At 42.2% G+C, this 26,082-nt stretch overlaps 3 protein-coding genes across 11 annotated transcripts in view; 2 read left to right on the top strand and 1 right to left on the bottom strand.

Annotated features, from left to right (window-relative positions):
- The first annotated feature begins 1,311 nt into the window (after window positions 1-1,311).
- Window positions 1,312-12,389, top strand: PLEK2 (pleckstrin 2). The gene is made up of 9 exons (XM_023928311.2): window positions 1,312-1,493; window positions 3,938-4,102; window positions 4,938-5,119; window positions 5,830-5,921; window positions 6,255-6,442; window positions 7,605-7,706; window positions 9,016-9,099; window positions 10,207-10,285; window positions 11,366-12,389. Exons 1-9 carry the CDS (start codon window positions 1,446-1,448, stop codon window positions 11,491-11,493), a joined length of 1,068 nt encoding a protein of 355 aa, XP_023784079.1. The 5' UTR covers window positions 1,312-1,445; the 3' UTR covers window positions 11,494-12,389.
- Window positions 12,390-12,775: 386 nt separating this feature from the next.
- On the bottom strand, window positions 12,776-17,932 carry LOC111930297 (galectin-related protein A-like). 4 transcript variants are annotated; one of them, XM_086892653.1, is made up of 5 exons: window positions 17,643-17,769; window positions 15,037-15,125; window positions 14,115-14,289; window positions 13,579-13,761; window positions 12,776-13,050 (listed from the first exon to the last, which is right to left on the bottom strand). In XM_086892653.1, exons 2-4 carry the CDS (start codon window positions 15,078-15,080, stop codon window positions 13,618-13,620), a joined length of 363 nt encoding a protein of 120 aa, XP_086748779.1. In that variant the 5' UTR covers window positions 15,081-15,125; window positions 17,643-17,769; the 3' UTR covers window positions 12,776-13,050; window positions 13,579-13,617. The 4 variants fall into 4 exon arrangements, with proteins under 4 accessions (XP_086748779.1, XP_086748777.1, XP_086748778.1 ...); XM_086892651.1 differs by lacking the exon at window positions 17,643-17,769 and adding an exon at window positions 16,930-17,139; XM_086892652.1 differs by having other exon boundaries at window positions 12,776-13,761; window positions 17,643-17,932.
- Window positions 17,933-18,003: 71 nt separating this feature from the next.
- ZFYVE26 (zinc finger FYVE-type containing 26) overlaps window positions 18,004-26,082 on the top strand; it is a 49,459-nt gene continuing 41,380 nt past the window's right edge. For 3 of the 6 annotated variants that reach the window (XM_086895875.1, XM_086895874.1, XM_086895872.1), the window contains exons 1-7: window positions 18,012-18,360; window positions 19,782-19,860; window positions 20,537-20,626; window positions 22,494-23,046; window positions 23,543-23,679; window positions 24,494-24,658; window positions 25,774-25,862. In XM_086895875.1, the coding sequence (XP_086752001.1) occupies window positions 18,029-18,360; window positions 19,782-19,860; window positions 20,537-20,626; window positions 22,494-23,046; window positions 23,543-23,679; window positions 24,494-24,658; window positions 25,774-25,862 (1,445 nt within the window). In that variant the 5' untranslated portion in view covers window positions 18,012-18,028. Of the gene's footprint in view, window positions 18,361-19,781; window positions 19,861-20,536; window positions 20,627-22,493; window positions 23,047-23,542; window positions 23,680-24,493; window positions 24,659-25,773; window positions 25,863-26,082 lie in introns of all 6 variants that reach the window. The other 3 variants (XM_086895877.1, XM_086895876.1, XM_086895873.1) reach the window with 2 other exon arrangements.

Raw genomic sequence — 26,082 nt, 5'->3', positions numbered from 1 at the left:
CATAACAGCATAAAAAAGTACTTTTCCGAGTGTTCTGTTACTGTACTTACTTTAGGTGGACAGAAGAACAAACATACTGTGATAGGACTTACTGAGCCTGTTGCCTTGTAGCTGCCTGCCTTTTCCCAAGAGGCAAAAGGTGTACAGTAGAAGCTACATAGATAACTTCTGCTTTTGAAATCTCAGCCAGCATGTTTTCTCTTTATACAGAATAAACTTTTCTAACTTCCAGCGGTGTTTAGTCACCCATTGTATTCTCATGGCCTCTGCAGGACTCTTCTCTGAGTTGTCTCCAGTACAGTGTTGGTTTCAATTCTTCAGTGTCTCGCTATTCCTAGCTAAAAGTTATAAAAATGTATAAAGATAAGTTTGTTTGTTCCTTTTCCTTGGTACATGAAAGTGTGCCCCTTGATATTGGTGTCACTTTGTCTTACTGACCTCTGTACTCTTTACATAGCAACGAATGCTTTTGTTTATTTGCTATACTCTACCTTATAATTCTTATCACAGCCCATAGCTCTGCCCACATATATCACCTTAATTTTAGTGAGTCATGGAATGCTGACAGTACAGCAAAGGCTATTATTTCTGAACAGCAGCACTCTGAAATACTAATACTGGTTTACTTCATCAGGACAAGATTGGTAAATCTATTAAACAGATTTGTCATCATGGTACCTAAATTCTTCAAAAACACAATAAACAGCTAAGATTGCATTTAGACACAAAAGGCACTCTATTTCAAGGCACTCAGGAGGTACAAGAGGTCACTGCACTGTTTAAGGATCAGGCTGCTTTACTAAAAGCCTGCTTATGTAAAGATTCAGGGTATTAGGTTGAGAACCTTGGTTTTTATGCCAAGGGGTCACTGAAAGTCGAGTGGACTTTTAGGTGCTTTGGAGGTTCTTTGGGAAAATATAGCAAAAGAAGTTACTGTAAGATTTATCAAAGTCTCCTTGTAATCATAGTATCTTATATGTTACAAGTTGTGCTGATCTGTCGAACTCCTGAGAGATGGGTTTGTTAGATGAGAAATTTTAAGTGGTAGTTGTTTAGTCTGAAGTTTTGAGGAATGCGCTTTTAAAATGTTGCTTCCCCCTCCCATGCAATACCTGATTTGTCATTTTCTAGCTGCTTATATTGGCCTGGTCGCTCGGTGGTGATTTTTTGCTCTACTAAATTCTGCGAAGTTCTTTCAAGATCCTTTTTAGACATCCCTTTGTTTTACTTCCCCGAGGGCAGGTAATATATCAGAGCTCCCTGTTTAACTCATGTCTCACAGGTAGGGAGGGAGGTAAAAAAACCAGGGGAGGGAGTCTGCGTCACACTGGAGGAGGGGAGCAAGGAAAAATGAGCTTTCTTAAACAAATCATGTGCAGAGGGACAGGCTGCCAGGGCTCAGGCAATTCTGGGCGGGGGCTGTGCTCTGTTCCCTGCTGGCCACGATGGAGGAAGAAGCTGGAGTGCTGAAGGAGGGCTTCCTCGTCAAGAGGGTGAGTGCTCTGTGTCCCGTCGGACGAGCAGGGGCTGGGGCGAGCCGGGGCTCACGGCAAGGGAAGGAGGGCTCCTGCCTGCTCTGGGAAAGGAGCTCCTCCAGGTTTGTGCGGGTGCCTACCAGGGGAGCTGCAGCTGCTCACCACCCACCCGCAAGCTTCCCCGTGCTGGCATTTCTGTAGAGGAAGGTGAATTAGCCATCGGGATTAGCCAGGTGTTAGAAAGCAAACATGTCTGCACCTCGCACACGCCTCTGTGGGGAGCAGTGGGGCGACCATGGGAGGATGGAGAGGCAGGAGAAGTTTTGGCAGTGGGTTAAGATAGCTTGTGCCTTCTTCAGTGACGTGTCTGTGCAGGGTTTCCCGTTTCATATGAGAGAATGGAAAACAGATGACTCTTTTTGAAGGGGATCAGAGTAATGCAAATTTAAAAATGCATCTGAAGTAACTTCTTTTTTCCCAAACTCCTCAATATAAAAATAGCAGTGCTCTTAAAAAAATTTAGCCAAAATGTGGTGAAAAGAGCTGAAAGATTTCAACCTTCCCAATACTTCTCCCTGTAGGACCAAGTAAATCATTGCTGGAACACAAAGGAGGCAATTTAGCAAGGGACATAAACTGCTGTTAGTGCCAAGACCCTGTCTCAATGATTAATATGGTCCTTGATTTCATAGAAAAAAATGATTGAGAGGTTTGTTCAAAGCTTTGCCACGCCTAGGGAAATGCTTTTCTACAGTACGTGGCAGTGTTTCTGGTGTTAACATGAAGGTAATCCTGGTCAGGAGTTTTCCTGGCAGGGCTCCCGGCCAGTTGGCCAGCCAGACACTGGCCACATGAAATTCTGTGTGGAACAGGGGCTATTCTCCATCCCGCCTTCTGCAGCAGGAGTCCCAGCTCCCGGCCTCCTCTCTGGGCTACAGCTGTACCTTTTGGCTCTTAAGTGACTATTGAATTCAAATGGGAAGCTAAGGCACCAAGTGTGTGAGAGGAATAGGTTCCTGGCAGCACATGGAGCTGTGACTGCCACAGTCTGTACAATATCACCCAAATACACAGCTTGACAGGAAGGAGACCACAAAGAGGACAACTAAAGGAAACTGAGGGACAAGGGAACCAAGGATCCACAGAGAAAAAAGGATAGGATCAGGTAAAGAAAACAGAATTTTCTTAAGAAGAGAACAAAAGCAAGGAGATTATCTAAATGCATTATATATGGCAGAATTATCTACTGTAATGAATTATAAATAAAAAATGAATGTGTGAAATTCAGGTAAAGATAAATTTAAAAAGGTAAGGTGACCTCCTGAGAAAAGGGAACATTTTCCAGAAGGAAAGAATAGAGCCATAGCAAAGAACATACAGAAAAAATGGCCAAGTAACTTTACAACAGGGGAAAAAAACACTGAGGAACACAAAGGGAAGGGGAGAACAAACCCGAGATAGGTAAATTGTGTTTAGTGTGGATTAGAAGACATTGGATCTATAGTGCTCTGGATTTTGGAGACTCATTACTCCACCTTTACTTGGAGATTGCTGGGTTTCCCCTTTGATTCATGCCACAACTGGACCTTACATGTTTCTTTCTTCTGGCCATGCCCACCCTATCCCAGGTGTCAGAGCTTCCTTTACCTCCTGGTTTGCCTGCTGGCTGTAACGCTCCATCCCCTGTAGAAACACAACTCAGCTTCTTGCGCAGCAAAGCTGGACCAGACACCATCAGACAGGACTGAGCCTGCTCGTGCCAGCCCTCACTGGCTTTGCTGTCCTTTAACCAGACTAAAGAGAGCTGGGGGCTGTTTACAGAGGAAAAATAGGAGGATTTGTCTGTATTATATAATCCATGAGGCATTCAACAGCAGCCTTCATTCAGTCTTATGTCATTAAAAAGCATATTTCCTTTACAGGAAACAGGAGCACAGGGAATGTTTTAGCCCAGGAGATTGGAGGCAGGTAGGATTGAAATGAACTTCTCATTAGCAGTAAGTGGGGGGTGTAAGGAAAAGCCAATTCACCCAGCGAAGCCCTTGCAAAACCACTTGGCACCTAGAGCTACATCAAAATGAAAAAGACACCACCTAGGGTCACCAGAGAGGAGGAGCTGGTTGCCAAGAGCCCTCACATGTTTTGGATTTAGCCCTGTTGCTGCCTGTGCTGTCAGCAGAGAAGGTGTGCACGTACATCAGCTATTTGGGATAATTCATGTGAGCTTTTACAAAAAACAAGTCTGGCCTGCAAAGAAGTTCCCCTGGCTGAAGAAAGAGCATAGCACTTTTCTATTCCTCTATGATTTTATAGTGATGGAGCTATGCTATTTTAAAATGTGTATTTCAGGGAGAACAGGAATGATGACTTTTTGTACTTTTCATACAAGAAGCCAAGAAGAAAATATGGTCATTTCTCAATGCTTCTGTTAAAATCAGTGATGTGGATTTCTTCCCCTCCAGGGACATGTTGTTCGGAACTGGAAAGTGAGATGGTTTGTTCTGCTTCAGGATAAGCTGCTGTATTACAAAATTGAAGGAGGCAAGAAGGAGCCTTCTCCAAAGGGCAGGATCCTTTTGGATGGCTGCACTATTACTTGTCCATGCCTGGAATATGAGAACAGACCGGTATGACTGGAAAAATGTATCTCTTCTCTATGTCATTCATTTTCTAACTTCTTCCTATGTTTTCCTCTCCTCCTGGCTTCTTTGATTACTGCAGCCATACCACTGGGGTGCTTCCAGAATTAGGCCGAGCCAAAAGCAAGCTGCCACTAGCAGTGTAACCAGGACAAGCACTGAACTCCCTTATTGTGTCTTTGCTCTTCCCTGTGCCCAAATGTGAGCCAGCTCTTAACTAAAGAACACCCCCAACCACTACTCCTGTGCACACAGTCAGGAGAAAAAATGTAAATGCATCAGTCCAACAGTGTGTGGAGAGAAGACACGAACACCCCAATAAAATCTGAGGAGAATGGGGGAAAAGGGAGATTATCATCTCAGAAGTCATAGTGGATATCCATGGGGTGCTCCCAGGCAGCCAGATCAGATTCCTTTTTCCTTCACCAATGAGATATTGCTGCTGTAGAAAGTTTTCAGCAGGAGGACTCTGGAAGAAAACGGGCCTCCTGTGTTTCTCTGCTTGCCCATGGATAGCAGCAATGCAGATTTCCTCTCTGTGAGGTATCTGTGTGGTCTGCTCTCTCCTAAGTACCAGGACAGATTTGAGTGGGATAGAAGAGCCAGAAAAACCCAAACAAAAACACAAACAAACAAACAAAACCACTAAAAACAACACAGATTTGTGCCCACCATCCTTCTGAACAAGAATTGCTCTGAATTGTTTGGATAGGATGTACTGTCACACTTATTTGTGTCACTTGTGCCAGTGCTAAAAAAAGCAAAATGCAAGAGGAGAAAAATAGCTAAATTATGTTATTGCTATGTCCTTCTTTCTCCACAGCTACTCATCAAACTAAAGACAAAAACAAATACAGACTATTTCCTTGAATGTTGCTCCAGGGAGGAACGTGACTCTTGGGCTTTGGACATCACTGGAGCTATTCATGCTGGTCATCCAGTACAGGTACAAGAACTTCACAGAATGAAGAACTCTTTCAAACTGCTAGAAAATATCAGCCTCCAGTAAGTGTTGTAAGAAGCCTCCTTCTGTTTTTGCTGTAGTTTGCAAAGCGCCTGAGTTGACGGATGGGGAGGGTCAAGGGAAGCTCCTTTCTGCACAGATCTGCTCCTCTGTGGCCAGGACTGGATGTCCTGTCCTAGGTTTGTACATGCTTTAGCCAGGGAATGCACTTTTTCTTGACCATCATCTTCTGGGAGTGCACAGGCACCTCACTGCTGGCTTGAATGCCTTCCTAGTCAGCTGCAAATGTTCTCACTGGGGAGAGGTGTTACCTCAAAAGATGTAACATCAGGGAAGCAACAGGTGGTGGCTTTGTGCCCTATTGCTGAGTTTTCAAAGCTGATACCTGGAATCCAGACTAGGATTTTTAGGGTGCATTATCTTACGTAAGAGGAAACAGACTGATTAAGAAACAGAAGAATTACATTAATTTGATTTGTGTTGATCAGGTAAATCAGGGTGATAATATATCAGTTTGAAGGGCTTTAAATTGAAGATACTTCATCTTGTTAGGCATCTTGTTTAGTGCTGCTATTGGGAGAGTAAAGTTTTTCTGGAATGTACTTAGGACAGTGCTTCTGTGGGAGTACCTGGAATTCTTCCCACGTTTTTGTGGGTAATCATGAGGACATGCCAGGCACTGACAGAAGTATGAAGCTATTTCTGCCTGTCACTCTCACCTGCTGATGTTGTGCTGTGCTCTCGTTTGCAGCAACATAGTGGAGAGAATGTATGACAGCAGTACTGGAATTAAGCTGACCCGCAATTTGGATCAAGGCAACAGATATAAAGAGACTTTCACAGGTACACCTACTGCAGGCAAAGAGCCAGCTCACATCTGATACGCCACATTGCAGGGACAAGGGAGCTGCTGTACTGCCTTCCTAGTGGGATAAGCTCTGGCCCAGTGGAACCTGGCAGTGCAGCCAAGCTCTCAAACACCTTTCTCTCTCGCTCTTTGGATGTATGGAAGCACACTTAGAACGCCACGCATTTGGTCAACTTTGCACTTCTCTGACAATCTTTGGGATGGTGCCGAAATGTTTCAGCAAGTGAAAACCTGTGTAGCGGGAGACCGTCTGCCTTTCCTCAGGAGAGCACACTGTCTTGGTATGAGAGCTGCCTTTCTTCCTGCAGGTTCTGCCCTGGTGGACTGGCTCATCTCCAACAGCTTTGCTGTGTCACGATTCGAGGCTGTCACCTTGGCATCCATGCTGATGGACGAGAACTTCCTCAGGCCCGTGGGAGTCCGCAGCACTGAGGCCACACGCTCCAGCGACCCCTCTGAGAAGTTCCTGGACGACTCCACCGCCCTGTACATGTTTGTAAGTGATGCAGCTGCTGACAGAGGCACCTCCTCTGGCCCTCGTCACACACTTGATTTGGGTGTTGGAAAGGTAGAATTAGAAAGGAATTATAAATATGACTCCTTAGCCAGAAAGGCTAAGGAATAAATACAAATGAAGGCATGGTTTGAATAATTCAAAGAAACTGGTCTGGTATGCCAGAACACATTCTTTCCCCCAATAAAACTAAGCTGAGACCCCTCTCCCCAGCCTTATAAGGAAAAGTCCGAAGTACCCCTGAGATAACTAAAAATATGCAAAAGCAGCAATTTCTGTAAGTCACACACAAATGTTACTGTATTAGTATACTTATAAAGATTAGTTAGTAAAGGAATAGAATATTCAAATGTATAAGTTATATATTGTAAAAGAGAGCTCGCTCTCTTGCTTCTCTTTTTCCTGCTCTTGCTTCTCTCTTTCATCCTCTTTTTCCGGCTCTCTCACTTCTGTTCTGTTACTCTCTTTCTTAGCTATCTTAAGTCCTAAAATCACATATTTATATTCTACCCCTTTTTGTATTGTTCCCTCTGAACCTGCTTTAAGCTTCATCTGCTGGCTCCTAGCAGGGCTCTTTCTCCCACGCCCTGAAATAAACTATTAACATCTAACTCGACTATAGAGGTCTCTGCCGTGTCCCAGACCGTCCGTACCCCGAGGTATCTCTTACATTTGGGGTAGAGGAGCACAGCATGCAAGCAAGGGTAAATGTGCAAGGCTGAGAAAGTAAATGCAGAAGGAGCAGCTCTAGTCTTTTAGCAGCACTAACACTGGCACTTTTGCTGGAGCCAAATAGCTACATGGATATGGAGGGATCTACAAATTACATAATTAGGCATTAAAAGAGGTGTGTCCCTGGAGTGCTGTGCTGTCTGCATGTACTGGAGGCAGTGCTGTAGTTGTGCTACAGCTCAAGGCCACAGCACGTATAGCCAGCAAGTACAGATTTACAGCTGGAACTTGTTGCCTGTGAATCTTGGTCCTACAAGGTTGAGCAGCAGAGCTATGGAGTAGAATTTACTCAGGAAATACAAGCTAAAAACAGCTGAGGAAATTAAAATGAAAAATAAAATGCAGAGTTTTGTAATTAAAAGTCTGTTTTAGATTAAAAAGAAAAGTGCAACTGTCTTTTCCCTATTTGCAGGCTGAGAGCAGTAAGAAAAATACCAGTTCCAAGGAAGAGGTACATTTCAACATCTCTGAATTAAGTGGCACAATTTTGAAACAAGGATTCTTAGTGAAACAGGTAAGCATAGTCTTGGAACCTGCCCCAGGAAACAAGAAAAAGTAGAGCTCTTAGGGTTTCTTAGAGAGTAAATGTGACTTAGACAATGATAGCTGGAGAGATGTGCCCAGCAGAACTAACTTGCCTGTCAGTACTTGAGGTCTTGCAGTTAAGACTATCCAGTTATAAAAAAGCGAACTATGGAACTTGCTCAGGCAGGATTAATTGTTATATTCTGTACATATTGAGCATATACTGAAAAGAACAGAACAGGATCAAAAGCAGAAGTACCACACAAACGCCAAATCCTACCAGAGGTGTTACATTCACTTCCAGGCAGAGCCACTGTTCCTTTGGTTTGACCTATCCCATCCAGGTAGTGTGAACGGTGATGATGGTTTGCTGGTCACAGACAAATTTCAAAGCTGAGTAGCTTGACCTTTGTATGAAGTGGACATTTACCTGTGGGTAGTCACTCACGTACACATGGGTGCTTTGGTGGTAGTGAAACATGGTTTTTTGGGCACAAGTACCTGTTGGCAATAATTGTTTCCAAGACCTGACCCTTGGTCTGGAAGACATAGTTTCCAGTGCTTGCAATGAACAAGTTTAGGGTCAGTCACTCTTTCAAAGAATAACACAAAAGAAGCCACCTGCAAATGGAACCCTCCCTGCACTGCATGGCCTTGTTCTGAAGCCTTGTACCCAGAGCCCGAGCTTTAGTGTTGTGCAAACTGGATCACCAGATGCTTCCCAACCCTCCCTCCTCCAGCTGCCAGGGTGCTGTGAGGGTTGGCAGGGCACTGCAGGATCGCCATCCCTGGCAGGGCAGCCCCCATCACCACAGAACACGAGAGCTGCCCAGGAGCTTCTGCCCATGGCCAACAGCAGCCAGGGACAGCCCCAGGGCAAACCTCCAGGAGAGGGGATGCTCACAGGGCTGGCACAGCCTGGCAGCAGTGAGAGGGCTGCAGTGAAAGTGTAAAGAGCTGCAAAAGGACCTGCCATAAACCCCTCAGAGCACACACAGCATGGGGTTTTAATCTGAAACCCATATTTAATCTGAAATTAAAAAGCAGGAATGAGGGATATAACCATTTGTTCCTGTCACTCTGCTTTCATAGTTCTTAGCACAGGGAAGGAAGAGACAAAGGAATTGTCAACATACGAAGAAGAAAGATAAGGTCATGGGAATTACCAGGATGTTAGGAAATATTTTTCTCTGTTGGGTCAAAACCCTCTTTTTTTGGTGTTTATTTATGTCTCCCCTAAAGCCTGTAGGAAAATGGTCATTTCAGGAGGTTGTAATTTTAATTCTTCCATTTTGCAGGGGCACAAGAGGAAAAACTGGAAGGTGAGAAAATTTGTTTTGAGAGCTGATCCAGCTTTTTTGCATTACTATGATCCCACCAAGGTAAGTAAGTGGAGAGTTACCATCCCCAGAAATCCTTTTAGAGACATAGACATTATAATGAAGATACAATTATGCTGTAAATGTTTCTGTCACTCTGGGTTCCTCTATCCATTTCCAGGAATTAGAGCTTTCCAATTTATACCTTACCCTAGGAGGTTGTCCTTGTAGGAGTTTGTATCCCTGCATCTTCTGTCCTTTTTCCCAGTGAGATTCCATTTCCTAAGCTGAGCATCAACAGTCTTCTTGGGATTGGTCTTTTGCTGTACCCTCACAGTCTGGGACCATGGTCCTGCAGAGTTTCTTCCTGGGTTGTGATCTTTCTGGGCTGAAGTCCCACCATTTCAGGATCATACTGGTACTGGGATTTTTAACATCCTTATTCCAGCATTGAATAGGGTCTTCTCAATGGCAAAGTATTTACAGGACTTTCTACTACTCAGTTTTAAACTTTCTCATGAAAAGTAGAACTGGTGTTCATGAATATAATAATCTATGTGAGCAACTCAGATACTTAGGGTACCAAAGAGGATTGCAAGAAGAACATGTATAGAAATGCTTTATGTGACTTTTAAAGAGAATAGAAACAACATACCAGTGAAAAGAGTTTATGGAGCCAGATCATTTTTTGTTTCCTGTTCTTCCATGCTGTTTTGGTTTTTTTTTTCACTGCAACTTACCCTTGTAAGGCTGTAAGCTGAAGCTGCAGAACCTGAAGACAAGAAACAAGAGTGCCAGCCAACTAGGGAAAAGAGACAGATTCTTCCCATACAGTCTCAGTGAAAAGCAGAAAGATAAATACTTACAGAAATATATACAATTCTGTATGTTGTTATTGATAAAACCATACATATATTTGAAGTGTGATTGCCTCTCCTTGTGCTTTTAACTGATCTACACCATGCCCAGCTACATCAGAGAAATGTCTGTGACTGAAAAAATACAGTAATGCATTTAACTACATGTTCTAATTGATTTATCTTGTGACATAGAAGTTTCATGCCTGAAAAAAACTGTGATTTTCAGATCTCCAACTTCATAAAAGTAATGCCTCTGCTCTGGGAAATTATGATATTTTCCAGCTATGTCTTGTTTCCTTTTTCTTTGCAGGAAGATAACAAACCAGTAGGTGGATTCTCTCTTCGTGGCTGTCTTGTCTCAGCTCTGGAGGACAACGGAGTCCCAGCAGGTGAGCACAAGCCTCTAAACTTTCATATATTTATATTTATGTCATAGCAATACAGTTTTTGTGTGTGGGTTCATATATATGGCTGCTTGTATGCACAAGTGGGCTGACTTCCCATTTCCCTTTGCAAGCAAGGGAAAAAGCATGTCACAAATCCCTGTTCTGCTGAGTTGTCCACACCAATGGGGACTTTCTTTTTTAGCATTATTTCCACATGTTCTTGGGTGTTCTCTTTATATGGGCTTTTCTTAGTCATATGACCTCTGACAATATCCTAAGGATGATTAATATTCCAGAGGTAACAGACAAATAGAAAACACTTTATTTTTGGGTGGTATTTAACTCAAAGTCTTGAGGCATCCTCTGAAGCCATCTGTTTCTGTGTCCTCTCAACTTATTTCCTTTCTGACCTGCTAGAACCCAAATGTAGGGGACACATAAAGACAGCAATAAAAAATATAGTTCTTCTGGAGCACAGGCTTAGCTCAGGCATTTGTCTAGAATGTGTCACAGGTGTGTGTTTCTGCTATTAAAGTAATTTATTTTATGACAGTAAGCACAATGTGTAGATATCAAATATAGAACATCTTTCTAAAGAGAAGGTCTGAAAAAGCTTTGGTCTGGGAGCAGGGGGACATGATGAACAATGGAGTTCCTTGCTAATTGGAACCCAGCTATGGGCAGGAGAAAATCTAATCTACTGTGCAAACTAGTAGGGGTTCATCATTACAGTGTATAACTCAAGTAACAGTCTCCACCTAAACAGAGACTATTTTAGATATGTTGTAGAGTGCACAGCAGCTCATACAATCTATGGCAGGAATGTCTACACTGTATTTGCATAGAACCACAGAATCAACAAATGGTTTGGGTTGCAAGGGACCCCAAAGATCACCTAGTTCCAATCCCCCTGCCACAGACAGGGTCAACTTCCACTCAACCTGTTTGCTCAAAGCCCTGTCCAGTCTGGCCTTGAACACTTGCAGGGGTTTTGAAGAGGGAAATCAAAGACTACAAAGTTTCATATCTGCCAGACAGATTTTCTTTGCACCCTCCTGATCTGTTGGGTTTTTTTCTCTGCAGGAGTGAAGGGCAATGTGCAAGGCAACCTCTTCAAAATCATCACCAAAAACGACATTCATTACTACATCCAGGCCAGCTCCAAAGCAGAGAGAGTGCAGTGGATTGAGGCAATCAAACCACTGACATGAGTAATGTGGACTCCATGCCAAATGACAAACCACATTTGTGACCAGCTTCTTGCTCTCATTGTCTGGGAGTGTTGTTTTTCTCTTGATAGTCTATTTTCATTATTTGAATCACCATAACACCTACCAGTTCCTGGCAGACCATGCAGACCAAATCATATAGATCCAGAATAATTCCCCCATCTTGAATTTACCATCTAACCAAGAGACCAAAGCAGGTGGATACAGATAAATGGGGTTTTTCAAAGAAACAATGAAGATATTCCAAGATGGAAGAAAAGGGTCTTTTGTACAAGTATTCAGTCTATGTCTGACAGATCCAGGTTGTGCTTTATCTTAAAGCAGAATTCTCTTGCTCCTTTCCCCTTTATAAAGGGGCTCATAGTTAAGACTGAAACATCTAAGTCATGGAAGGTGCTGATGTCAGAGGCTGCCTTTCTTGGCATACCACATGAATCTTGTGCTAAGACACAACCCAACTGCCAGGATAATATGCATTGGAAAACAAACAAGGGGTCTGTCTGTCCATCCATGTGCTCTACTATTTAGTTCTCTGTTAGACTGGAAAAAGAACAAAGGATCTTCCTCTCCACCATACAGGTTACTCTTATGCTGGTAATGTCCCACAGCAGAACAGGATCCTGAGTATCAAATCAGACCAGTGGACATTCCAGACAATTTCTGGTGCAGAATATATTGGGAGAAATCCCTCAGCCATAAAAGGAAAACTTTCCCTTCTGATTATTACTGTAAGTTCATTTATGCTGGAGCAGCATTTGGACAGAGAACTGTAGTAGCAGTCCTCACTATTGCTTTTTCATTCTTAAGTCATTATTTTTTCCATTAATTGTCTACTAAACTTGTCTTTGATATTATTAAATATAAAAAAACCCACCAAACCACTGCATTTTAATATCTTGTGCTTTCTAGAGATGTGACTTTTCTCAGAGGGCTGTTTGAGTATATAATATGAAAAATAATGGTTTCATACACAGTAATTTTAGATTTATATATAATCTCAGACACTAGAGGGTAAAATGGAATGTAGGATATTATTCAAACACCTGATCGACCTGCCAATGCACTGTTTTGATAAAATTCCTTATTTTATCTGAATACCTGTATCTGACAGCCAGATTCTACAGAGCCTTCAAAAAGGTAGCATGCTCTATCTTCCCTGAAGTCATAAAGGAATTTGATAATCCTCTATCCACAGATTCATTTCTGTACAGATGTTTTGTTCTCCAAGTTGTGTACTGAAAAGAAGTCTCTTCATCACCAAAGGTAGAATATCATACATGCTTGCTTATTTATTAGAATAGCCATGAATTTAGGATTTTCCTCAAAAGCTACAACAATGAAATAACAGCACAACACTTATATGTGTTCAAATATAAGAGAGCTTGTAAAGAAGTTTGCCAGCAAAGGTGCAGTTTTAATTAGATGCAAGAACAAGAATGGGCAGAGCAGTTTCAGCTACAAATACCATTTCCTAGGGCTGGTCCAGAGAAGACTGTGAAATCCACAGCTGTCAAAACCTTTAAATTCTGGAAAAGCTGCCTGGAAGAGACAGGGTAAAGCAGGTAAGGAATTTATTGCTCTCTGTTGGGAAGCTCAGATGTTTTTGTGCTGACTGAGCAGACCTTCCAGAAAAAGCAATTCCCTCCTACTAACATGAGCCTTGCATCAGACTCCCTTATTCATTTACAAGAAAATCTCCTCTTCTCTTTTCTCAGCCCCACCACTTGCATAATGCCCAGTTCTAGTCACAAGGCTAACAACAGCCACCCATCACAGAGGACTGAGCTCTGTCACCTGGCATGCCTGAGGGGGTAGGGAGCCATAAGGATGTGAGATACTGCTACATAACATCATATGTTTCATTTTGGGAGGCCGGAAGTGTATCTCAGCAAAGGCTTTGAGATTTATCCAGACCAGCCATAGCTCTGTGATTGCTGTGAGTGTACATGGGGGGGCAAATAAAAGTGTATATCTCAAACACATCAGCAAATTAAAAAGATACAGTTCCCACTCTCCAGCATTGGCCAGGGGAGTAAGACAAAACATGTCTGAGACAAGAGAAAGTACATTTTCCTCTGTCCTCTGGTGATACCATATCTCCTTTTTTCAAGCCACTTTGGTAAGCTTGATGTCCCCTGAGATCCGCAAAGCTTTCACCAAGTTCAGAGGCTGAATGCGGTGAGTGAAGTCACAGAGCTGCCGTCCATCAAGCAAGACTCGTATTTGCTGGTGTTCACATAAGAGCTCCATCTGCAGTGGAAAAGGACAGGGAAGGGTGTTAGAGATCAGCAGCAAGGCTGATTTCAACAGCATAGACTTAGAGCTAAATGTAAGGGGGATAAGAGAGCACAAAGTCTACCAGTTCTTCTGAAATGCCCCTAATAAATAACCTACCCTCTTCTGAGATGATACTGCAGAGCTGCAGTGGGTACTCTCACTATGATTAGGGAAAGGGATGCATCTTTCCCATCAGGGCTTGAACTGTTGCTGTCTGCGCCATACTAGACTAATTAACCTGGCAATGGCTGTTTGTAGTCATATACATAGCCTTCAGCTTTTCTCCCCTCCTTTTCTCTGTCCTATTCATAGTACCTGAAAATTACCTTGAACGTGTCACCTGCTGTAAATGGGAAGTAGGGAATAGTCTTCTCTTCTCTTCCCCATTTCCCAGCAATTCGTGCATTTCGGGTGATGGATTTCTCACTGAAGTTAACTGTAAATAACAGCCCAACATCTTTGTTGGCATCCACTGGATCACAGAGCAGAGTCACTGAAAAGCTGAAAAAAAATCTATTAAATGACTGGAACTTTTGGAAATGTGAAAGGACATGGCGAACATAGCAGATGCTTATAGAGACTAGAGATAGCTGTTGGTTTCATGTCAGACTGAAACACAGGACTTTCACAGGCTTAGAAGCTGAGAAAGGGATGAGACCCCGCTGGTCCTTGTTTCCTGCCCCAGTGTCCAGCAGAATGCTAGTTATTTCTGATGTTGCTTTCCCTCTCTGACTGTTGAAGTCAAACCCTTCAACATATACTCATTTGTGTCCAAAAAATGGTTATGGCATTCACCAGTGGAAGCAGTGGAGTGGACATAGATGCAAAAAAAGCGTAATGATGAGCGTAGTTTATGTTTTCCAGATAAAAGACAGCAATGAACCTCTACCTCCTGTGCCAAACCTGGTTTTTAAATGGTGTTGATTCTAACCCCCCACAGACAACCAAGACTCAGGCTGAGAATTGCACCTCTTCCTGGAGGAGAAATGCAACTTTGTATTCCCTCCCGCTCACATGAGATAAGGGCAAGGAGTAGAAATCTTGTCAGGGCAGTCAGAAAGGCTGAACAGTGAACTCCTCCCTTTTAATTTTAGTCTGAGTGCAGGAAAATTAAATATAGCCATAAATTATTAATCTGTTTGACTTTTTTCCTTCAAAGAACACATACCTCCAAGAAAGTGTCTGAACTTAGAAGACAGGCAGGAGTATGTGTAACAGGGTGAAGCCCCCAGCAGTCCCTTCACCTACCTCTTGGGTTTGGAGTGTACCATGCCTATGATTGTGAGTTTCATGGTTGGTCTCAGGCCACCTTTAATTTCACCAACATACTGCTCCACCTGCAGGGAACAGTGAAAATGGCTGCAGTGGGTCATGTGTGGGTAAACCAGCTTTAACAGCTGCTTTGATCACCTGATATAACTTGGGTTTATTTTTATATATACAAAAGAACTTATAAGTATTTCCAGCTAAAAGTACTTCTTGCAGCCTAATGACATAGTAAATCTGGTAATAACACTCCAGTTGCTCTGGTCACAGCAGATGAGAAGCTTTATGGCAGCATGATGTGTGGCATAGACTCTGCTTTAACCTATTTTCACCGGCCAGCTCAAATTTGCTAAGGTTTTGGTGGGCTAACTTGGCACCATCAGGCTTTACACCAGGCCAGGCAGCCTCTGTCCTCCACTGTAAAAGCAGCGTAGATGCTGCCCTGTATGTTGACCACATCCTCACAGGCAACCCCAGTCCTTTTGTGACAGTGACTTTGAAATGGCATACTTCTTCAGAGACAAAAAATTACTTTTTGATGGATCTGCTTTTAGCCTATTCACATAGACCTGTAGTTGCAAGCTTCACCCAAAGATCTGAGCTACATTTGCTTTTTCCAAGCAATTCTCTAACAGCTTTGATGGTCAGTGGAGGAACTAATACAGGCCATAGCTGACATGGAAATATTAAAGAGACAGACCTTGGAAACAATTGATAGGGATGTTTTGAGGCTTCATTCTCAGAAATGGCTTTAAAATGTCAATGTCAGAATACTACACTGCAGCATGTAATCACTCCCCGTGCAGATTCACTTAGAAAGAAGCTGCTACAAAACACTAAATGTTATTAGCAACTTGCATAACACTGATAATATTCCAAGGCAATGCACAACAGACCCTGTTTGAGATAAAAAGAGCTTGATCATTCCAGTGTTCCAAGGTGAAAATTCAGACAGGTTTGCTAGAAGACCTATACAATATATGAACACAAATTCAAAGATAAAAAATGTTTTGCCTGTACCTCATTTCCTAATTTTATTACACTGGTTGTATCTTCTGCTAAGATGACCTTATACAAATTATTTTTCCATTTTGACATTCACATCCAGCTACCTTTAGAGCTTCACAGATATATTAATAAACTTCCAATTCCTAATAAGGTCAATATTGGGAGAATATTTTTGATATATGCCTTCAAAAATGACAGCAGTACTACTAATTGTTAATGATGTAAATTTACTCTTGCAGGAGTGTACAGGTGACTCCAGCAAATATGTTTTGAACTTTGTAACAAAAGAAATGCATCAAGCACTTGATATGTCTTACATAAGGAAACTGCTTGTCAAGTAAAGAATATGACTGTAGGGAGATACTTCAAATTGGATAAAGCAATTAGAAAGTGGGTAATAAGCATTAAATATCTCAGGATAAATGAAGTTCATGTTCATAGAGGTCTCATGTGCCACTAAAGCTTCTTCCTTCTTACCTAGAGACAAGATATAAAATATTACCCCAAACTGAAAGTGCACATTGAGAAATTGTTTGTGCAGAGGTGCACCACAGTAAGTACCATCACTAAAGGCACACAGTATCAGAACTAAATAGAATAAATGATGACCACATGGTCTCAACAGTTACAGCTCATCCAGTGTGGCTGGAGAAAATTCAGAGGCGTGACTGCCCACACTCCATTTATCTGGGGACACCTAGTTAACCGTACAGGTGAGAAATACTCAGGAAGCTGTAGGAAGTAATAGCAGAAACTCCTGCAAGCTTGTCGCAGAGTTTATTGGTGGGTCCCAGCGTATGCACATGGGCACAGCTCCCATCCAGTATTTTCCATTCCGGAGCCCTGGGGACTGACTAGGTCACTTACTTTGGCACACCTCTCCTCTGTCATCACCGCTCTCCCTCTTACACTTGCCTCGCAGCTGCAGCCCCCGGAGGAGTTTTTGTTTTGTGCGTCAGGACAAAAAGCAAACAAAAAGCCCGGAATAAAAGGAGGATGTTGAGGGGGGGGGGGCCTTATCTCTGCCAAACAGTGGCTGGACACCACCCAGCCCCGCAGCTGAGTCACGGCCCTCAGCGCCTCGTCCCCTGTGGGGCAAGCTCACAAATAAGGCGGGGGGAGGGCAGGGGACGCTCCCGATGAGCTGTGCCTGGAGCTCTGCCTACACATTTTTATACAAGCATTGAAAATTCCGAGTCAGTGCGCGTAACATACTCCTAAGATACGCTCTACTACACACGCATACACTTGTATATATAATACATACAAACTCCACGCCATTTATTTGATACCAATTCTCTCCTCTCTCAAATGCCTAACTATATACGCATATATATCTGTATATATTTAAATATATTTACATATTTATATACTATTTACAGCCTTATATATACACCTACATGTAGGTCTGTACACCCTATATATGCACTTATATGTACTGTAAACACTATAGATATGTATATATATATATATTTGTATAACTGTTTAGGGGTGAATATATGTATATGCAGGTATATGTGTACCAGAGTGAAGTTATACAGCTATACAGGGGGTACATATATCCCCACACACATACGTACCCCTGTACGTGCACCTCTGGGAGTGTATGTAGGTGTAATTTACGTCTTTATACACACCGACAGCCGACCGCAGTATAGGCCACACCAACCCCCCCGCCTGAGCCTCCCCTTCCCTCTCACGGACCCCGCGTCCGCGCAGGGGGCGGAGCTTCGGGCGGGAGCCAATCAGAGCCTCACGAGGCACGAGAGAGGGGAGGGGCTGGCACATGGGGGCGGGAGTGGGCGTGGTCAAGGGGGCGGGGCTTGCGCTGCCCGCGCTCCCGCGGCGGCGTCGGGCGCCCCAAACAAACATGGCGGTTATTTACATGCCGCCCCGGCTCGGCCAATGGGCGGGCGCCTTGCCGCGTGCCCGGCCGGCGGCGCGGTCAGCTGAGGCGGCGCCCAAGATGGCGGCGGCGCGGGGCGGCGATGCCGGGGCGGTGCCGGAGAGCCCAGCGCCGCCGGGGCTGCGCCCTGCCCCGCCAGGGAGCGCGGCATCTCCTTCGCGTGTGTCACCCCGTCCCGGGGCATCCCCACGTCCTGGGAAGATGCATTCTTTTGGGAACGAAGAAGCGGACTCTCTGGAGCGTCTCTTCGGGTTTTTCTGTGAGTGCGTACGGCGTGGGCACTGGGAGCTTGCACAGGCCTGCGTGCCCCAGCTGAGCCAGTGGCACGGGGACGGCCCCGGGAAGGTGGAGGCAATTCTTCGGGCTCTGGTAGCTTGTCCCGTGGGGGTAAGGTAAGTAAGCTACTGCTCTGGTTCTGTAGACTTGAATGTGCAGTGGGGAGGAGCAATTAGCTTAGTGTCGGCTGTGGGAAATAGGTAGAATCAGGGAGGTAGCACTTCAGTGCTGAGGTGTCTTGTGATGCTGTTGTTTGAACTTTGATGTCTTATCACTGACCAAGAACGTAGCAGGCTGCCCATCCCACCGGGAAAACGAGTTGTGTTCATGGTGATTGATACAAGCCTAAAACTACTTGGAAGCATTTCAGAACTGATTTGGTTAGATTTTAATGAAGGAAAAGGACCATCTCTTGAAATTACGTTTCTTTGACACTGAGATTCAGTTAATTTAGAAATGGAACTACCAAGATCAGCAGTGTAGTTATTTAAAATGTTACCTTGTTTCCAACTCTTGAAAAATCTCTTAATTTCTAAAATTGCAATCTAAAAAGTTTAAATTATGCTGTTGATTTCTTGATTCTCTCTCACAGTATTTTGGAATGGCATCCGTTTTACTCAATCCCAGCTACTTTTTATCTCCTTTTATTTTTCAGTTAGGCGTATATGAAGGGTGACTTTCTAGCACTTCAGGGAACATTCGTATTCCCCCTGTCTAATCAGATGATCATAATTGTTCACATTAAAGTTCGTGTAACATTTCAGTAAAGGTGCTAAGAAACAATTTACACTGACAGCAGCTGAAGGAGTCTGGAGGAAGGTGTGGTCATAGCTAGATGAATATTGCTAACAGGCATGTGAGACATAAGAATTTTCAATATTTTGATCTTTATTACCTGGGCTATCACATTTAAAGGCTTTAGTTAGCAGTGCTGAGATTTTTGAAGGACAGGAAACTATATTGTGCTTTCTCATTTTCCTATTCCCTCTGACAGTACTGAACATGTTCCTAACTGTGTAGGCTTTGGGATGTTGAAGTACTGGAGCACCTGAAATGCTAATGGAAATTAGAAGGATTCTTTATTTAATTAGTCATTGCTTCTCTTTTAATTTGGATATAGAGCTGCATTTGGGCTGCTATGACCTAAAACTTAGTTTCATTTTTTTTTGGTAAAAATAGGCAGAACAGGAAATAGCAATGTTTAGCAAGTGGTCACATTTCAACGAAATCTGCTGAAGTGCTCAAAGAGGGCTATACAGACTGAACTTTGGACCAGAACTAGATTTCTTCGTTTTGAGGAACTGTGCCAGGAGTGTGTGGCCAGTCTAAAAGCAGTTATTTGCACAGCATAAATAACTGAATTGATGTGCAAAACACCAATATTCTGGTTTCTTTGCATTTTTTTCCTTTGGCTACTTATTTGTCTATCTTACTCGAAGAAATACAAAATCAAAATGATCTCTGACAGTGTTTTCCTGGATCTTGGCAATGGAGACAATCTTGTATAATCCACTGTATATGCTTCTTGCTTTTGTAGACGGGGACAGAATTCTAGCCCAGGGAGATCTGCATGGCTTTGGCTTCTTGTGCTGGAAAAATGGCTTGCCAGAAATCAGGTACAGAAACATCCTGATGACTTCCAAATGCACTTTATAACTCTGACTTCCAAGTGCAGAATGTCTCCCCTAGTTGCTTATTTAATTGTAGGTTTTGCCACGTTTCATGGAATTAAGTTCTCAGGGTATCTCGAGACATGTACTGATTTTGCATTTAACAAATTTATCACAAAAGAACTGTAATATTCACACTGAAGAGAAAAACTAGGGGTTTTTTTTAAGATATTAGAAGTTAACATTTTAGCTTTTCACATTCATACACAGGAAAATCATGAGTGTATCAACTTCTGCATTTGTGTAGTACCTCTCTTACATTTAAGATTAAATAGCTCAGGCGTCAGACAATTCTTTATAAGCTTTAGATGGTGAGGGATGTGCATACTTCTTTTTAAAAGTCATTTGTCCTTGGCACTAATTAGGCTTGTGTTTTTTCTTTTTATTCTGAGGAATCAATGGTTTTGTGATTCTTGACAAGATCTCTGTTTACAAATGTATGGATAAATAAAATCAATTGGTGTGAGAGCAAAACCTGACTGGAACGGCCTTTAATTGAGTATTCAAAGAGATATTTCAGTCTGCCTCAAAGTGTCAATGAAATAGCTATGATTATGTTTATATGCTAATGTAAAGAAAAGTTTTATTGACTAAGGTATTTCCCATTCTTGTATGGTTTCAGGAAACTGTTCCCGTTGCTCTTCAGAGAGAAACTGAATTTTTGTTGTTCCTGGAAGAATTACAGAAAGATGTCTCTGAGGAAGTCCTAAAGGTGAGCTACTTCTATGCTCTATTTCTTCTTTTTCTGCAGCATGCCCAGCTTCATCAGATCGAAGTTAATGCTTCCTGCTAACTGCCTGAGATGTTAATGTATTATTAATCTTCTAGGCAACTGAGAGAGTGTAATTCAGATCCCTTTGTGAAGTTAATCCAATGTGCCTGCAAGTGATTTCTCTGGCTAGAGTGGAGGCTGCAGGCAGGCCAGGAACAGGTTTTTCTACGTGCCGTTTTTAACACACATCAGTCCTGACTGCAGCTGCTTGCCACAGTCTTCAATCCATAGACACCTTTAATAATCATAAACCTACAACCCACTGTGAGCCAAAATAAACTATAGTCAGTAAGCACATTTTAAAAGTATTCTTTTTCTTTCTTCAGAGAACTTAATTTTCATCTCCTATGCACCCCTTTTCCCCCTTTCTGGAAGTTTTTGGATGCTCTACTATTACCGGTGACATTGCCTAGAGATTGGTATGATGTCTGTTCTGAGGTTCAGGATCCATTTTCCATTATTAATTAAAAAATGCAGGCTGATTTATTTGAGAAGTATGTGGAAATATGCAAAGATGGATTTATATCAAAAGCAAGTATAGAGCAGAATATCAGGAAAGTTACTAACTGTAGAGCTATCCTAATTTGATGTTACTTACAGCAGGTTCAGGTCTGACATGGTGTGTGAAATGTCATAAGATGTTGCTTCTGGTCCTATAGATTCTAACTCCTTAAAGATGCCCTTTTTGGTTTGTCTGTTTTTTAAGAGGAAAATGGAAACTTACTATATTCAGGGCTATTTCAGCTTAGGAAAAGCTGCTCAGTATTTCACTAAGGATACAGAATTAGCAATTACAGGATGAAAACAAGCAAGGTGAACTTGAATGTTGATTAAAATAAATCTGCTTGAAGTCTGTTAATGAATAATGAAGTCTATGAATGTTACTGTCTCACCTCCAAGGTCATGAATGGTTCTACCATTGTCCACACTGTCCACTAGTGTTGCACGGAAATATGAGATTCAACAGTCTCATATCTTTGTCACAATTTCTGTCAGAGGCATGTTGGTAGGTAGAGTTACATTTTGATCCAGCAAATAATATTTTTTAAAAAGGGTATTGTGGACTTTGTTCTCATTCTTTGTGCACACCAACCACCTCTCCTCTATGTAATCTCTGAGGTGTCTCTTTGAGCCAAGGGCAGCATTCACATAATTCCAGGAGTGCCAGAAGTGCTGCTTGAGTGCTGTTCAACTGGCTTGTCCCTCACCTTCTCACCTCTTATTGGGTGGGCAAATTGGGACTTTTTGTTTGTTTATTTTCCCCTTCCCAGTTTTGAAATTGTAGGTTTGCTTCTGATAGGTAGAAAATTATTGCTGCTTAAGTAAAGTCTGTGAGATGGCTTGTGAATCTGTTGACCTGTTTTAATCAGATTTGAAAAACTGATGAGGATGATATAGTAGATAGATGGTAAAAATCTGGAAAAGTAGGATGAAAAGAACCCCACTAATCATTATGCTCTTAGTGACCTATGAAGATGCAATTACATTAGGATATTGCTTAGAGGTGGGATATGGTGGTGCTTCAGCCATCCCATAGGGACTGCTACGGTTCCTTGCTTGTACATGGTCCTTATAGTGTACTTGTGTTTTACAGGATTCTTTGTATTTTGTTACGTATTCAGGCACATTCACTCTTCTAGGAAAGATATTGGACAAGGTGGACCATTATTAATGGATTTCTTAGGTAGTGTGGTGTTTCCAAATAGATTTATCTGTTTGCTTTCAAGTTTCATCTATTTTTTTAAATAATTAATTTCATATATTAAGGTAGTCTAAAAGGCTTACTCTTTTATTATTTCCTTCCCAGGAACTGTTTGAAGCATTTGAGTGCACGCAGAACAAGCACATCACAGACAGCCAAAGAAGAGATGACTGTTCTCACAAATTCAGTTTGGATGTCGTTTCAGCTCTCCGGAAGCTTTTGCTGCGGGCTCCCCAGAGGGCAAAAGCCCTGCTGGAGTTCTTCCAGGGGGAACAAGGCCCACACAGCTCCTCACTCCTGCAATATCGCTCTCTACAAAACATCTTTGTTGAGTTTCTTTGTGACTCCTTGAAATCTCTGCAGAGGCTTCAGAGCAGTCCTGAGCTTTCGGCTGAACTAAATCAAAGAGAACTAGTAGATACAATTTATGCTGCTCTCAGTATAGTGACTTTTGAGGTGGAGCATCAAGCAGATGAAATGAAGCAGTTATTCAGGGAGCTCTTGGATGTATGCTGGGCTGAGGGGAGCCCACTGAGGGAAGAGAAGCTACTAAACTGTATGCTGAGGAAACAAAGCCATGGCCTGCTAAGCCTCTATAGCAGTGTTCTCACAGAAAGAACAAGAGAAAAGTTTTTGTTGTCAAAAGCAATACAAAAAGGTTTGTTTCACTTTTTGCTTGGTATTAGTCTCCTGTTTAACAAAACCATTAAGGCAATAAACAGACAAGTAGTCAAGAAGTCAGGCAGTGTTCTTGCTAAGGTGCTTTAACAAACCATGGAGTCTTTCAAAAGACAATGCTAAAATGATCCTTAAAACAAGTAATTGGCATAGGAACACTGGCTCACTCCTCTACATTTTTGCAGTCTATGCTGTGTTTTGTGATCACTTCTTTTACCACCCTTGCTGTGTTCTATTTTAATCTGCTCTGCATTTCTCTTGATGAAAATCTTGCTTGTTACTAGAAATTTCATACTTGGTATATTTGTACAGTTTTTATTTGTTCACCTCCAACTCAGGGTCGTCTGTGTTGGAGTATGTTCCATTTCTGGCCAGTAACAGTTCAATCATGTCAGGAATCCCAACATAATAGCAATTATGCTTCTCTCAAAGGCCCCCCTCTTTACTGGAAGATAATCTTGTTGTGATGTTTTCAGGTTCATCTGCATCTGAGCAGCTGGATACAGAGCGAACTGTGATGAGTTTGTTCTCAGATCCCAAAGAAGCTCCTTCGTGGAAGACAGCCTATTTCTACTGCTTGAGCAGCAGCAAGCACTTTCTGGAACAGATTCTGGTACAGCCATAAAGTCACTAACAGGGAAACCCAACAGAGGCTAAAGTCAGTCCCCGTGTTGAATGTATCTTGGTGGTGCACAGAAGCATTTTGTATTCAAATAGGGTTTGCCAGGGGTGATGACTAACAGGAACAAGGAGGTAACGGTGATAACCCTGCTACTTGCAGCAGTGCAATGAACATAAAACTGCTGGTGAGATTTTTAGAAAAGCTTATTTCCATGCAGACTGAAGATTAAATCTTCAGGGTTTAAGAAGTCTGATTTTCTGCTTGTGGTTTTGTTGGAGGCACCGTTTACCTCATGACCTTGAGCTTGTTGCTTTCTGATGCCAGTAGACTTGGGGCAATGAGACAGGTTTGCATGGTAAAATTTATGGTGAAAATAGTCTGTTATGAATTAATTGATTTTTATGTATTTACATAGAAGAAATAGAATACAGGCAGGTGGTCACTGTTAAAGTGTGGTTTTAAGATTGAACATATTTCAACTCTTGCGTAATGTGCTTGCAGAGGTCTTTTACATGTTGCCTTTGGCAGAGACATAATCAATAGAAGGAATGCAAAGGTAATGTAGAGTGGAATTTGAGTTGACTCTGTAATAAGCATTTGAAATGGTGTTTTTTTCCTAAAGACATCTTTACTGATGAGTATACTGATGGCTTGGACAATATAAGTTTAGGGAAGTTCTGGGTGCAGAACGTCACTATTTTATTGAAGCTAATATTGAAATACTACTACTTGCTTACATAGTCTACCAAGCACTATGGGTCTCCACATTTTGGAAAAATGAATACTTCTTCCTTTTATTTTCTAGGTGACTGCATTAGCTTTACTAAAAAGAGAAGACTACTCGGGCCTGAAGAGCTTGTTGAGGAGAGAATTCAACCCCCTTAGTCGCCTCTTGGTGTTGTTAGGATGGACTCATTGTCAAAGCTTGGAGTCGGCAAAAGCTTTGCTATGGAGTCTACACAAAACTCAGGTAAATCAACAGAAAGCAAGTGGCAGTGTCCCAGTCTGAGTCCAGATAATGCAGTTCGTTTGTAAAAACAAGTGAAACCGGGGAGTTTTCAGTGAGAAGGTCAATCTTCCTCAAAATGGAATAAAAACAAGTTAAGGTATTACAGTCGTACGTAGGTAACATTATGGGACACTTGCCTTGCTTCCTATTCCTTGGCTGTGAAGGGAGTATGACTGAGAAGGAAACTCTGAAAGTTTCTCTTGCATAAACTCATGAACAACCTCTGCTGTTAACATCAGAGAAAAGACAGCAATGGTTGTTGATTAGTTTTGAAAGAGCTGGGGCATCTTTCTTTCATGTAATTTCCTCCAGTGAGTCATCCCTGGGTAGTGGCTAATTCAGGCCTGAGTTCAACAACCATGTAGCTTGAAAATTCCCCATACTTGTTCTCAAAGTGAAATGATAAATGACAAGAGCTGTGAGCGAAAGATCCACCTTGTTTGGGGACAGTCTTCATCTGTGGAAAAGTGACAGGATTCCAGCTCTGAAGGTGTAGTTGCACTTCAGATGATGCCTGTTGGCTGGCTTAGATGTCAGAGGTGGAGAGACGAACCTTTTACTGCTGGGTCGTAGTGTAGACCTAAACTGGCAATGCCTTAAGGGAGTTACTATCTGTTGGTAATACACCAAAAGTCTATTCAGTAACTTCTGCAAAGTTAAACTCTTAGATCTGATTTTAGCAGGGAGTCATCTGTAGTAGAAAAGCATGTGGGACAGGAGAATAACCATCTGCTACCCAGTATGTCATCTTTTGAATACGTGATTAGTTCTAGAGATTAGCCTTAGACTGTTACTAGGAAGCATTAATTTGCATTTTATAAGCTACTCTTGAAAGGGGATTTAGCCAACTTTCCATGGTCTGTAGATGTGTCAGGTGGAGGCTGACTGATTTTTATGTTCTGTTAGAATAGCCCTCCTTTGCTGTCTTTGTAATAAATCTGACAATTTTCTGTATTTGAAATTTATTATCCAGATAAGGAAGTCTTGCAAACATGCATGTGTGACACAGGCTTGGTTCTGCTGGCTGGCTGGAGACTTTGTTGTAATGAGATTGTTTTATTTATCTTTCCATTTAGGATCTGTGCAATGATTCAGTATTGAAAGACTTTTGTGATGGGCTGTGGGCTCATGTGGAAGTACTTGAATGGTGCATGCAGCAAAACAGGTAAAATGAGCAGAAGGACTTTTTTTCCAAAATACGTTGCCAAATCTACCTGTTAAGTCAGCTTACGTATGCAAATAGAGAAGGCATTTTCTTGGCTAATCATCTAATAGTGACATATAAGCTCTTGAAGTTCCTCATAGGCTACAGTTATGCTCTTTGTTTGGTAGTAGTTTGGTTCAGTCAGAATTCGAGTGGGTGTTAGATCTTTAAACATGGCTGA

This window comes from Cyanistes caeruleus, chromosome 6 (assembly GCF_971803275.1).
Source record: "Cyanistes caeruleus chromosome 6, bCyaCae1.hap1.1, whole genome shotgun sequence".
In the NCBI taxonomy this organism is placed as follows: domain Eukaryota; kingdom Metazoa; phylum Chordata; class Aves; order Passeriformes; family Paridae; genus Cyanistes; species Cyanistes caeruleus.
Note: the sequence above shows the minus strand (reverse complement) of the source record. Positions and strands in the feature narration are given on the sequence as shown.

Bases quoted from the DNA above. Each gene is read 5' to 3' on its own strand.
- PLEK2 (XM_023928311.2), top strand. From the start codon at position 1,446: ATGGAGGAAGAAGCTGGAGTGCTGAAGGAGGGCTTCCTCGTCAAGAGG. The intron at 4,103-4,937 runs GTATGACTGGAA...CTTTCTCCACAG, and splicing joins TGGAATATGAGAACAGACCG to CTACTCATCAAACTAAAGAC. The intron at 5,120-5,829 runs GTAAGTGTTGTA...TCTCGTTTGCAG, and splicing joins CTAGAAAATATCAGCCTCCA to CAACATAGTGGAGAGAATGT.
- LOC111930297 (XM_086892650.1), bottom strand. From the start codon at position 16,953: ATGACAGAGGAGAGGTGTGCCAAA. The intron at 14,290-15,036 runs GTAGGTGAAGGG...ATTTTTTTTCAG, and splicing joins GTACACTCCAAACCCAAGAG to CTTTTCAGTGACTCTGCTCT. The intron at 13,762-14,114 runs GTAATTTTCAGG...TTTCCACTGCAG, and splicing joins CAGCAGGTGACACGTTCAAG to ATGGAGCTCTTATGTGAACA.